This window comes from Danio aesculapii, chromosome 4 (assembly GCF_903798145.1).
Source record: "Danio aesculapii chromosome 4, fDanAes4.1, whole genome shotgun sequence".
Taxonomy (NCBI): domain Eukaryota; kingdom Metazoa; phylum Chordata; class Actinopteri; order Cypriniformes; family Danionidae; genus Danio; species Danio aesculapii.
Window position 1 is genome coordinate 45,535,195 of NC_079438.1, and position 13,211 is coordinate 45,548,405.

The window sequence follows — 13,211 nt, forward strand, 5'->3', positions numbered from 1 at the left end:
TGTTCAACAGAAGAAAGAAACCGTTTTGTGACAAGCAGTGTTGGGTAAGTTACTTAAAAAAAGTAATAGATTACAAATCACTGATTACTACTAGAAAATTGTAATCAGATTACATTACTTATTACTTTATGTAAAAAGTAATCAGATTACCATTTACTTTACATAGTGAGTTACAACAGTCCAACCTAGTGGTGATAAAAGCATGGATTATTTTTTCAATTTTTTTCTACAGCAATTTAGAGACGCATGCTTATTAACTGATGTTGCAGCAAAAAATGTGATTTAAAAGAAGCATTTTTTTATTCCTAAAACTATATTTGTAAGGCAAGTAACGCAATTTAGCAACTGTAATCAAATTACACAAGTTTCAAATGTAATTCATTACATCACTGCATTCTTCCAAAATGTAATTAGAATACAGTAACGCATTACTGAGGAACACAACGCTGGTGACAAGTAAGATGAGTAAAACATGACAAATTTTCAAGTTCACAAATGCAAGAAAATAAAATCAATTCTAAAACGTTTTAATGTGAAATTCTCGCTTAGACATGACGTTTGTCGTTAAAGCAACCCTTTAACACATCCAATCAGAGGGGGCAATGTTTAACCGCTATCAGCCCATCATTGTTGTTGAATAAAGGACGTCTTGGTGTGCTGATGTCAGACTCGGAGGAAATGACCCGGGCCAGTTTGTGTCTCACACTGACAGACTGTCACTCACACAGGGGGCCGAGGCCAGCCAAGAGGAACAGACAAGAGCCCTGACCTCCCAATATATGAGTGTGCGTGTGTGAGACTGATAAAAGGTGAAATGCATCCAATCCTGCCCGCTATTGCCAGATGCAAGACAGCATGTCCACAATGACACAAGGTCTCCCTCCATACTTCAGCTTTACATATCAGCTCATTCAAGTATACTAACAGTGTGAAGTACTGAAATTGGCTTATAGGTGAAATGTTTTTCCAACAGCATGTTAGGAAAAATGCACATATGCGTTGTAGGAGCAGGCCCTTGACAATGTCTCTGGGGGCCCCCTAAATGTATGGGCCCTTAGAATCGTCATAACTTACGCCCCCCATACCCCCCACCACCCTCCTTGCGGCACCCTCTGTACACTAAAATATATATTCAAAGATGATTCCTTGGATTTACTCAATTTTTTATGTTAAGTGGTTGTAAACAATTTATTTGAGCTGAATTTAAACAAACAAATTAAGTTGAACATTATTAAATTAAATTTGTTTGTTTACATGCAACACTTTTTTCAGTGTATGGAGCCCTTTAAGGTCGCAAAACTGTGTAAAATTTGCACTTTTTATGGTAGCCTATTGCACGTTTTCTAATACTTCAGTTCAAACGCACAACTGAATCAATTCATTTCTGTTCCTGTTAATATTATTAAGTAGCTACAACAACTGCAGCAATCTCTTTACAATAACGACTCACAAAGTGAAATTTTCAATTGCTTTGGATTGTTACCTAATAAGACTGAAAAAAAAAATAGATGAAAAACCCAAAATAGCAACTGGAAACATTGAAACATATTTTGACCACTTTATATAGCCCAATTTTGTTGAAAAACATGCTCTTTTGTAAGAAATTTCCTTCTGTATAATTTTTTTTATCTTTATTTAAATGTATTTTTTGTTGGTCAGTTACCTACAAAATACAGTGCAAATACAAAATGAATAAATTTTAGGTGAAGTGAGGTGCAAATAATACTTTTTGGCCTTAAGGGAATTATGAATTAAATTCAAGTAGGCCTATTATAAAATAAAATGCAGTATTTCTGACGATTTTCTTTATAATTTGAGTTATGAATTATAGTATCGCAATACTACTTGGTATCGTGATACTTTAGCTGATATTGTCTCATAAGATTAATTAATGGTATTGCGAAAACCATAATTTGTTCATATAAGACATTTTACCACTTACATCACATCAATCCCCATCATGTGAGGCTTTTCATATATAGTAAAAGTAAAAAAACAAACAAAACAAAACAAATGCAAACAAGATAAATACACTGAGGTCTTAAAGTGAAAAACATAAGTAAACTGATGCTATTTGTAAATAATGTTCAGTCTCTTGCACAGATTGATCATCTGGCTTCACCTATGTATCATCATAGGAATCAATTTTGTTATACTCTTATATATTTTCATACTCTCTAAGTCTCTAAGTCCAAGTACCACAATTTCAATCTAAAAATCTCCTTTAATATTCTACTAAAGAGAAAAAAAAAGTCACCTACATCCTGGGGGTAAGTAAATTCATTATTTTTGGGGTGAACTAACCTTTTAGAGATACTTTGAAATGCCACAATACATGCATAAACTGACAAACTAAAGCACTGCCAGTCATGTTTATCTGTTTCTAAGAGAATTAAACATGCTTTTTGGCATCACTCATTAAATGTCTAACATTGAAACTGCTAAGAAACAAGCCTGGAACAACTTAATAAAATGTCTGTACAAATGGAGTCACAGGCACATAATTTTCATGAGACTGCTTAGAAATTAAGCACTGAGATTTTAATATGCCTTAATTCCTCAGCCTTTCTGTTTTCTCTCAGAAAATATCTCACCTATGCTAGAACAAAAGAAGAGACGGAAAGTGAAGTGGGGGAGGGGCATCATCCTTCGTTTTGCGTGCTACACACACACACACACACACACACACACACACACACACACACACACACACAAAAGCCACTGAGATCCATTCCTGTGCTATAACCTTGCACACGCAGATGCTTCATTATACCATCTGCATAACAATCCTACCAAGTAACTGTACTACTGGGCTGAACTGGAACGCTCACCGATTGTTGTTTAATATTGCAGACACATCACACATAAGCCATAAATTATCTGAATTCGTCTGAAGGGCTCTTGAACTGTAATTCTCCACGATACATTGGCAGCTGCACAAAACACATATTATTTCCTCCTTGGATTCTGGGCCAGATGGGATATTAGGAATTGTCATCTAGACTTATGTACCTGCTAATTGCGTGTTAATTACAAATGGATCAATCCACAATCCTCCGGTGCACGGTTAAAAGTGCTATATAGGCCCAATCAATGTAGAACAAATCAAGGCAAAACAACCTAATTTAAAGTCGATGTGAATCGCCATTTGAAAGCCATTGTTATAGCTTGATGCATTTCAGACTGAAATCAAATATTTGGCCTGAAAAGGGGCAATTCAAGTTGATTTTATCCAAATAAAATCAATTGGGTCAATGTTATAACGCACTAAAAACTAGATCTGTTTACAAGTAAATTTAAGAATCATAATATTATAATGTACTATGTGAAATATATATGTACGAATGGATGAATGAAGCTAATTTAAATGATGAAGAGCTAATTATTAAATCATGATTATGAATATTATGAAAACCAAAACTGATGAATGAATGACTGATTAACTGACTGTATATAAATCTATTCATGTTATGCTGACTTAAATTTAATTTAACACTAATTGTTATTAAATTACTGCTGTTTTAAATATCATCAGTGTTATATTATGGCATGAAATGCAATAATAGAAGAAATAAGAACAAATATTCAATATCAACCAATGACTGACTTACAGACTGACTGAATGACTGACTGACTGACTGACTGACTGACTGACTGACTGACTGAATGAATGAATGAATAAATGAATGAATGAAGCTAATTTAAATGAGGAAGAGTTAATTATTATATCATGATTATGAATATTTTGAAAACAAAAACTGATGAATGAATTAATTAATTAATTAATGAAGCTAATCTAAATGAGGAAGAGCTAATTATTATGTCATGATTATGAATATTATGAAAACAAAACTGAAGGATGAATGAATGAATGAATGAATGAATGAATGAATGAATGAAGCTGATTTAAATGATAAAGAGCTAATTATTATATAATGATTATGAATATTATGAAGACAAAACTGATGAATGAATAAATGAAGCTAATTTAAATGACAAAGAGCCAATTATTATATCATGATTATGAACATTATGAAGACAAAAACTGATGAATGACTGACTGACTGACTGACTGACTGACTGACTGACTGACTGAAAGAATGAATGAAGCTAATTTAAATGTGGAAGAGCTAATTATTATATCATAATTATGAATATAATAAAGACAAAATCTGATAAATGAATGACTAACCGAATGAATGAATGAATGAAACTAATTTAAATGTGGAAGAGCTAGTTATTATATCATGATTATAAATATATTAAAGACAAAACCTGATAAATAAATGATGCTAATTTAAATGACGAACAGCTAATCATTGTATCATAATTATGAATATTATGAAGACAAAAACTGATGAATGAATGAGTAAATGAAGCTATTTTAAATGAAGAAGAGCTAATTATTATATCATGATTATGAATATTATAAAGACAAAACTGATGAATGAATGACTGAATGAACTAATGATATTAATTTAATTGATGAAGAGCTAATTATTATATCATGATTATGAATATATGAAGACAAAAACTGATCAATGAATGACTGACTGACTGCATAAATGAATGAATGAATGAATGAATGAATGAATGAATAGATGAATGGTGCTAAATTATTTGACAAAGAGCTAATTATTATATCATAATTATGAATATTATGAAGACAAAAACTGATACATTGTTCACTATAAGACCATAAATAGTGACCGTTTTGATTTCTTGCCCTTTTTCTTTTTAGTTTGTTTGCTTGTTCCATTTCTGCAAGTTTGGCTATTTCATGGTAATATCAATATAGATAAAAACTTTTTGCATAATGAAAAAAACTTTATAACCCAATAAGAGATGTAAAAAAACACTTCAAATTTAACATAAAAAACATTAAATATCAATGTTTTCAGTTTAATATATATAAAATAACTTCTAAATAAAACACCCATCAGTAGAAAAATATTGTTTAGTATTTAAAAATATATCTATTTTCATAATAGATGAGGCATTAACAGGGTTCTGGGTCAGCTTAGCAGTATCAATCATTTTATCCAAGAGCGTGACAAGAAACATCACAGAAAGATTTTCCGATTTACTTTTTTAATGCTAGATCCATCACACTATAGCTCTAGTCATTAAGTCAAGTGAACAACGGTATGTAGATTTAATGCCCTGTGCTTCATTCGTGCAGCACCCATGTGTGACGAAGGTGTAATCAGGCCCTTTTGACTTGGCAAGTGGGCCGACTCACGGAGGACTGCATGATGAGGGAAAGACAAAACTCCATAACTTCTTATAATTACCAATCAGCTCTGAAGCCCAGCACTAATTACACACCAGTGTGTCTCGGGCAGACAAGCAGGTCATCTCCTCTGCGGTGCATGCCAGACAAAGAACTTTTATTATCTCTTCTGCTGAAATTAGACTATTATTGTCTTATGAATGAAAGAGAGGCATGATCGGTTTAAGGATATAAAATGGCAAGTGTTGGGATAAAAGAAACAAGATGCATTTTCAGCATAGTTTCATTTAAAGCTTGAAGGGTACTTGACATGACATATTGTGAATATGAATGAGATTTTATGCATGCTTATGACAACTGTCATTAAGTGTCATTAGCTTTGTCATGTCATTTCAAATGCAAAAGTGACATTGTTTTAAATATCTGTCACGAGAGCTTGACATTACCAAGACAACATAACTTGTCATAAATCTGTCATAAACATGATTGTCATGAGGCCATTGCAATTGTGTCAGGAAAATATTTCTGATCACTTTTTTTTAGTAGAACAATTTAAACAATTCTCAGTAAATATTCAATGTTATAACAGCATCATTGACATTTAATGACATTTAAATGACAAATTCACTTAAATGAATTCACTGTAGTTGAGGTCATGAAAAATATTAATGACGCTAATATAATATTCATAAAACAATTACAATAGCCTTGTGAGAATCATGTTTATGACAGATTTATGACAAGTTATGTGGTCTTGGTAATGTCAAGTTGAAATGGCCAAGACATCTCAAACAATGTCACCTTTGCATTTAAAATGACATATTTGAGCGAATGGAACTTAATTGCATTGGTCACAAGCATGCATATAATCTCATTCATATTCATGAGTCTTATGAACACCTCCTTCAAGTTAAGTGTTACCAAAAATGACTCAAATGAATCTAATAATGTAGAATATGGCTCCTTACGATATGAAACATAAGCAATAATGCATGCTGCATGGCTAGTGTGCTCATACAGGTGGTATATATGGGAAAAAAATGAGAGCAGAAAGAGGGGCTCATAGTGAAGACCTTCAATCAGAGGGTCTGGCTGGTCGAGTGGGCTTGCTGTACGGTTGTAAAGGTCAAGACTGCACTTCTTAAAATGAAATAACACAAAAAAAGAAAAGGTCATCTAATAATTTCACTTTGAAAGACAGTCATACATGAGGCAGATCAGACAGAAGTGCAAAATCCCATGAAACGCAATCCACCGCGGCAGCAAAGGCAGCGAAAGCAATAACAATGACTCTGCTGGGATGTCTTATTACAGTCAATGCAATTTAACTTACAAAAACCCATAAAAATTGATACACAACCTTGCACCGACATATTACATCTGTGGCAAATACCAATATGATGATCATTATTTTCTAGCCTATATTCATACTTTATTATAACAGATATTTGCAAGCCTGGGCCGCAAAACTAGTTTTATGTTGCATGGGTATATTTTTGGCAGTAGCCAAAAATACATTGCATGGGTCAAAATTATTGATTTTTCTTTTATGAGTAAAGATCATGAACATATTTCTTACATTTTATCCCATACATACATTAAAACTATTTTTTGATTCTTAATCTGCATTACTAAGCACTTTATCTAGACTGCTTTAAAGTAGATTTAGTCCATATTTAGATTTTTTAACCTTTAGATCCCAGATATTCATATTAGTTGTATCTTGACCCTTCATAAAAAACAATCAGTAGAAAATTATTAAAATTCAGAATTTGTTTTCTTATAAGACACATTTTAAAATTGACCCTAAAAACAAGTCAGATTTAACCAGTCATATTATGTTTGAAATTAATTTTGGTTCCTCCAAAAACCAATGTTCTTCCTAAATCAAAAATAACTAAAAAAAGAGGTAAGAAAATAAATAATCTTAAAAACTAGTCCGAAAAAAACCCATCTGGAAAGAGCAAAAGCAGAATTGACCTTGGAGTTGTTGTTTTTTTTCTGTGTAGAAACCCGAAGGATCAGAAATGACATAATGGTTTTGATTTGGACAGGTAATTGATGGTTTGACTTATGTTTGATAGATTTTGTTTTGGATGGATCGTATGCTTTCAATAGCCTCTTTAAAAACTGCCTACGCAAGTTTCAACATGCTATGCTTTTACACTAAGTAACAATCTATTACTAAAAACTAAAACATTATTAAGTGTGAAAAGTGAAAAACTAATGACCAAGCAAACCAGTAAATTTAACTCTAATCACTTACATGCAGAGTAGAGACTAAAGTTGAAAAAAGAGTGAAGTATAAGAGACTAAGTTCTAAATTCATTCCCTTAAAATGCAATGACCTATTATACATCTGCTCTTGTGTTTTGCTTTTGGAAGCTGAGATTATATTATAATGTATATATTCAGATGAAGCCTGAAATCTGGTGTGGTTCAACTCAAAACCACAGACACACACACACACACACACACACACACACACAGTAGGCGATACAATGCATCTGGAAAGGAAGATCAGCGGGTGTGCAAATGACACGAGACACATTTTTTGATGAGGTCATCTGCTCAATTTCCAGATCAGGAGAATACGATGAACTCAGCATCTGTCATTTTTACCAAAGCACAAAATCAACAGGACCACTGAGAGAGAGAGTAAAGTCTATTTTAAGCAATAATTATACAATCATTCCATGCATGCTAGAGCCAAAAAGAATAAAATGGGCTTTAAATGAGATTTCCATCATATGCGCGCACATACACATGCTTCGCCTGGGCCAGAGTTGGCAGGGTCTGCTGATATGATCACCCCAGGGCTTCTGCTATCTGACAGGCTTATCATCCAACACACTCACAAGATCAATCAAAACTACATGTTTCTCTGTCTTTGCCTTCTTTCGCTCCACACCCATCGCGTTTCATCAGCTATAAGCATCGTTCAGAGAAAGGCTCCGGGACAGGAAGATGGATGATAGTGTTCTGAGAGAGAGCGAGAGCGCTGGGGGACGTGGCCCAGCAGTGACGATGCCAATAACCTCGGTTCAGGAAAGAGTGTGAAGGATCTTTACACACATACACACTCAAAACTCAATCTTACACGCTCATGAAAGCCAGCTCTTTTTTGGCAGGTCTCTCTAAAGGTTGTCCTCCATCTGGAGACCCATTAAACTTGAAGGCTGTGATACACTGACTGCCCAATGCACCCGCACAGATCCTGATCCATATGGCTGTTAGCGCTCTCAGGACTGACACTTTCTCTGACCCTCGATGACCACCGTAGGGGGCACGTAGAGGTAAACCAATGCCAGCTTTTTATGTAAATTCAAGATCAAATATTTATTAGAGAGTTTGGAGGAAATGTTGGATTTAGCCAAAGCATTTAAAAAAATTTCTTTCATGATGTCTCTGAGAATCAGGGGAACTATAGATGCTAAAAACGAGCGTGCAAGTGAGTGGGAGGTGATATCTTTCGCTCTTGTCCCATGCTGATCCACAGACTGGAAATTGCACTGAGCATCTGTCCCCATACGGGCTCCTGACCATGGCCATAAACTGCACTGCTCCCATGAGCCTCAGCATTTCAGCTTGACTGAGTGCAATAGCCTCTCATACTAATACAAATTCGCTGATCAGCAATTACTACAGTTTTAGTGGTTACTGGTTAAATGAATACATTTGCATTTACACTCATGTCAATTTTTAGTACTAATAAGTAACTTTAGAACTGGAACTAGAACTGTACAACTACTACAGTAGAATGGCTATAATGGCCATTCATTTACATGAGAACTAGTTTCTATTGAGATATTAGAATAATTCACTCTAAAAATACATATTTTTATACAAAAATTTTATACAAAGTTTTCACTATCAGAAAGTTCGTATCAGGAAGTTGCAAGGCAACAGAGTCGCGCATATTCAACGGCAAGTGAATAACTCTCAGACACTGAAATTTATGTGGTCAGTTTGAACATCATTGTAATTCAAGGTATATAATTCAAGGTATATACTCAGAACTGTTGTGTTTTGTAATTTTAATAAAATAACAATGTTAGAAATAAATATAAATACATTTAGGAAAAGTCAGGGTATTATAGTTATATGGGCTTAATTTGAACAGTTATTAAATTATAATTAAAAAAAAAAGGTTTGAAAACAATTGGTCTGAAAACAATTGGTCCACCGTTTTTATGTTGTTAAATTTGAAAAAAAAAAGGACTAGGTGTGTTTATATACATGTCTGTCCAAACAACTTTAAAAGTAGATTTTTCACCATAGGTGCCCTCTAAGGGGTAGTTTAGTTCAATTGCTACAGTGACATCTCAGTCAATTTTTGAGTCTAGTTAATAGTTGCTTTACTATAGTTGCTTGATTTACAGAAATACAGAATACAGAAATCTGTGGTAGATCCATGGATTCACACACTTTTTCCTACACCCACCATAACATAGCACTCTCTAATGGGCATTTCTGTACTTTTCCACAATACTGCAGAAAACAATGCTTTGCTTCTCAAAAGCTGTCTTTTTGAAAGGTTACCCGATATCATTGAGTGTGTAAATCACTCTCAAATCAAGTAATCTGTAATAAGACTTGAAATGTCATCACATATAGCATCATAATGAATAAAAAACAGCCATCTGCAAAAAAAAGAGCAGTCAGATCTGACAGGGAAATTAAGGTGAAACAGCTCAGACATTACAATGTAAATCCTGATCTTGCTGACGAAACATGAACACGCAGACAAGCCTTCTGATGGGAATATGAGATTGAGGAGTGCGGGACGTCTTTGTAATGTGGCTAACAAAGAAAGAAGAATACATTTCCATGGTGAGCCCGTAGAGGGGCGAACACTCACACTAAACTCATAAATCTCACAGACCACCAGGGCTAAAGGGGCTGTGCTGCCAAGAATAGTGTCAAAATTGTCAAGGGGCGTGAAATTGCATTGTAGGCGTGTTTGTGTTTATTCATGTCGGCTTGTTGTTGTGACTTTAAGAGCAACACGGTGCAACATTTCCTTTGATTTCTTCTGGCAAACATAAAAGCTGGAAAAATTTAAATTGCCAAATAACAGAGACGGAAACATCTGAGGCAGCGCTTCCTTGACACACTTTCGGGTTCAGCTTGGGAATTCACTCCATGGAGAGCAGATCCAGATTTCCCATTTCTTTCAACCTTCCGTAGTACCTTCATCCTTCCTGAAGACATTACATTATTATTCCCCTCTCCCCCTGTTCTGTCTTTCTTCAGCTGAACTCCGCTGCTAACACACCAAAGGGACCAACATGTGACATATGAAAAGCCATCTCATGTCAACCAAAAGCTAACCGAACTCCGCCATACACACACACATACAATCTCTAGGGTGTCAAAGCGGCAACACGCTGCTCGCAAAAACGTTGTCAGCCTCTCTTCACTCTCTAATGCCAGAAAAGAGTAAGCACTTATACAAAACTCACAATCACAGGCAAGTGGGGGGAAATCCCAGCGAGAGCTATCTGAGCAAAATCACAAGTCCGCTGTTTTGAACCAGTAGGGATCAAACTTCTATCACCTCAGTCCAGCCACCAGCAGGGATAATCCTCTCAGATTGGCGCACACACAGGCAAAAGCCACGTTTTACCATCTAATTAGGGTTCAAAGTCATTTTGTATAACAGCTTAATGAGGTGGTGATCAGAGCAACATGAAACTATTATTTTACATGCTTCATGCCCAGGAGGGAGCACTGAAACTTGGGTTGCCCCCCAAATTGGAGAGGAGCAAAGCAATGTGTTGAGCAAAACTAGTGTCAATGCTAAACATTAGTAGCTACAGAAGACAGTCCAATTTCAGTATATAAATACAATATATCATAATCAATGATGCTTTTGCGGGTATCTGAAAAAGTCCTGTTCAATAACATGCACCTTATCCAGGACTGCTCTCTTGTTGCAAGTCTCACATGCAACTATAATGCAAAGACAAGTTTCACTCCAGCGTGCAATCCACCTCCTGCTCCTCCTACATGTAAGCAATTTGTACAGCAGTTGTGCCTACAAATGAACATGGTTGTAAAGTGTGTGCGCTGCAAAACTTCCTTTGATTCCTGAGAAATGCTTCCAGGTAAGTCCCAAATACAGTTGGGAATTTCTCACACAGCAAAACAAAGAGTTCCCGTAGCTACTTTGCAGATTCAAAGACAGGATAGCTTCTGAACACTAGCTGAGTGTCTTGCCAATGGACACTTTGATGTTAAAGTGCCAAAAAATAACATGTCAGAGACGCCAATGGACTGTCCTGTAATTGATTTTTGATGTGTATTATTGACGTCAATGTTAGATGTCAATTTGATGTCATTTGACTGCAAGGTAGTTTACATTGTAGCGATACAAAATCCAGTGTAAATTTGTCATTTGCAATAGAAGCGCTCAGACATATAAAACTTTTCTTACATTATAATGTTTTTTAACATTATTTTGGTGGTCAAAAGGGCATCAATGTGTGGATGTCAAATGGACTTCAAGGTTTTAAAATCAAGATTTTTTTTCATTTTTGACCTCATGGTTGATGTCATTTTGATGTGGATTTGGCATCAAGGTGCCTGCTGGGTTAAAAAATGCTTTTAAATCAGTAAGTTTGAAACCATTAACCTCACGGGCAGTGATAAGTTCATTTTTTGTGCTTCCGGGTGAGCAGATTTTGAATCCCAGCTTGTGGTCCTTTCTATTTCCCAACCCTCACTCCCTCCCACTTTGTTTCTTGGCTGGCTATAGACGAACTAGTCCCTCTACTGAGCCTGGATTAACACAAGGTTTATTCTCCATTTCTGCCAAATGATGGAGTTTGGTTTCCTTTCCTTGGTTTCTTACCATTGACTTGATCATTTGGAGTAAATAACAGTTTCAAAGTGAAAAACTGCATTGTTTAGTACTGCTTGGTGTATGTCAACTTGTTTCATTTTAGTCTGTTTATCTCTGTAAATCTGCTTTGACACAATATAAAGCACTATAAAAATATAGGTGACTTCACTTCTTGTCCACTCTTATGTCCAAGTGTTTTCTATGGCATTTTCCCATATACTGTACTAGTATGTGGAAGTATGTGTACTTGATGTACTTACTAAATGTAAAATTCAGATGCAAAAGCCTCCAAGGGCCAACAAAACACTTTTAAAACACGCATTTTCTCTAGCTCCTGTATGTATGCAAAATAATAGCTTATTTTTATTCCCTTTTATTACAGTGAAATAACTGAAGATAAACATACTGTGGGTGGCCATGAAAACAATGCTCATTTTAAAAGAAAATTCTGAGTTTTTTTGTATCTGAACTCTTTAAAATGATAGAAAAGATCTCTCAAGAGAATGTGTTTTGACCCAAAGGGGTCCCATCTCATAACACTTGACTATAAGGATCTGAGGAAATTCCAGAGTAGGTTAAGCAAGTGGACTCACCTGTGCGATCTCGTACAGCAGCTTGTAGTGCTCCTCTCTCTTCTGCAACGTGCACAGGTTACAGCCCATCTCGTCGCCGCGGGTCCCCCAACAGATCTCTGGCAGTAGTGCACACGCGTAGGCACACTGGGGATTTCCCTCAAATGTTGAGTAACGTCTCTCATCAGTGGGTACCTCTCGCCCTATCTTCTTTTGTGTAAAAATCACGCACTGAACGGCCTGCCCGATGTAGCACAGTTCCTTATGAATGACACTATGTTTGCGTGCATCGTACCACCTCGATCTCTCTGTGTCTCTCTCATCCACACTAGCTGACTAGCAGTCATCTACGCACGCTGTACTAAACCCCTCTTCATAGAGACACACCCCCCTTTTCTCACTCGCCCATCTCTCTTTCTCTCTCGGTTCCTCCCTCTCTCTCTCTCTCTCTCTCTCTCTTTCTATCTAAAGCTCGGTGCACATGACTACACCTACTCCAGCTCATGAATAATAATGGATATTCATAAAAGATGATGCGTAGAAGATGCTGTGACTGTGT

General features: G+C 35.7%; 1 protein-coding gene across 1 annotated transcript in view; it reads right to left on the reverse strand.

Moving 5' to 3' along the window:
- Positions 1 to 12,963, reverse strand: part of pdzrn4 (PDZ domain containing ring finger 4) — a 52,093-nt gene extending 39,130 nt beyond the window's left edge. The window contains exon 1 of the mRNA XM_056455084.1: positions 12,674 to 12,963. Coding sequence (XP_056311059.1) covers positions 12,674 to 12,742 — 69 coding nt within the window. The 5' untranslated portion in view covers positions 12,743 to 12,963. The remainder of the gene's footprint in view (positions 1 to 12,673) is intronic.
- Between the last annotated feature and the right edge of the window lie 248 nt (positions 12,964 to 13,211).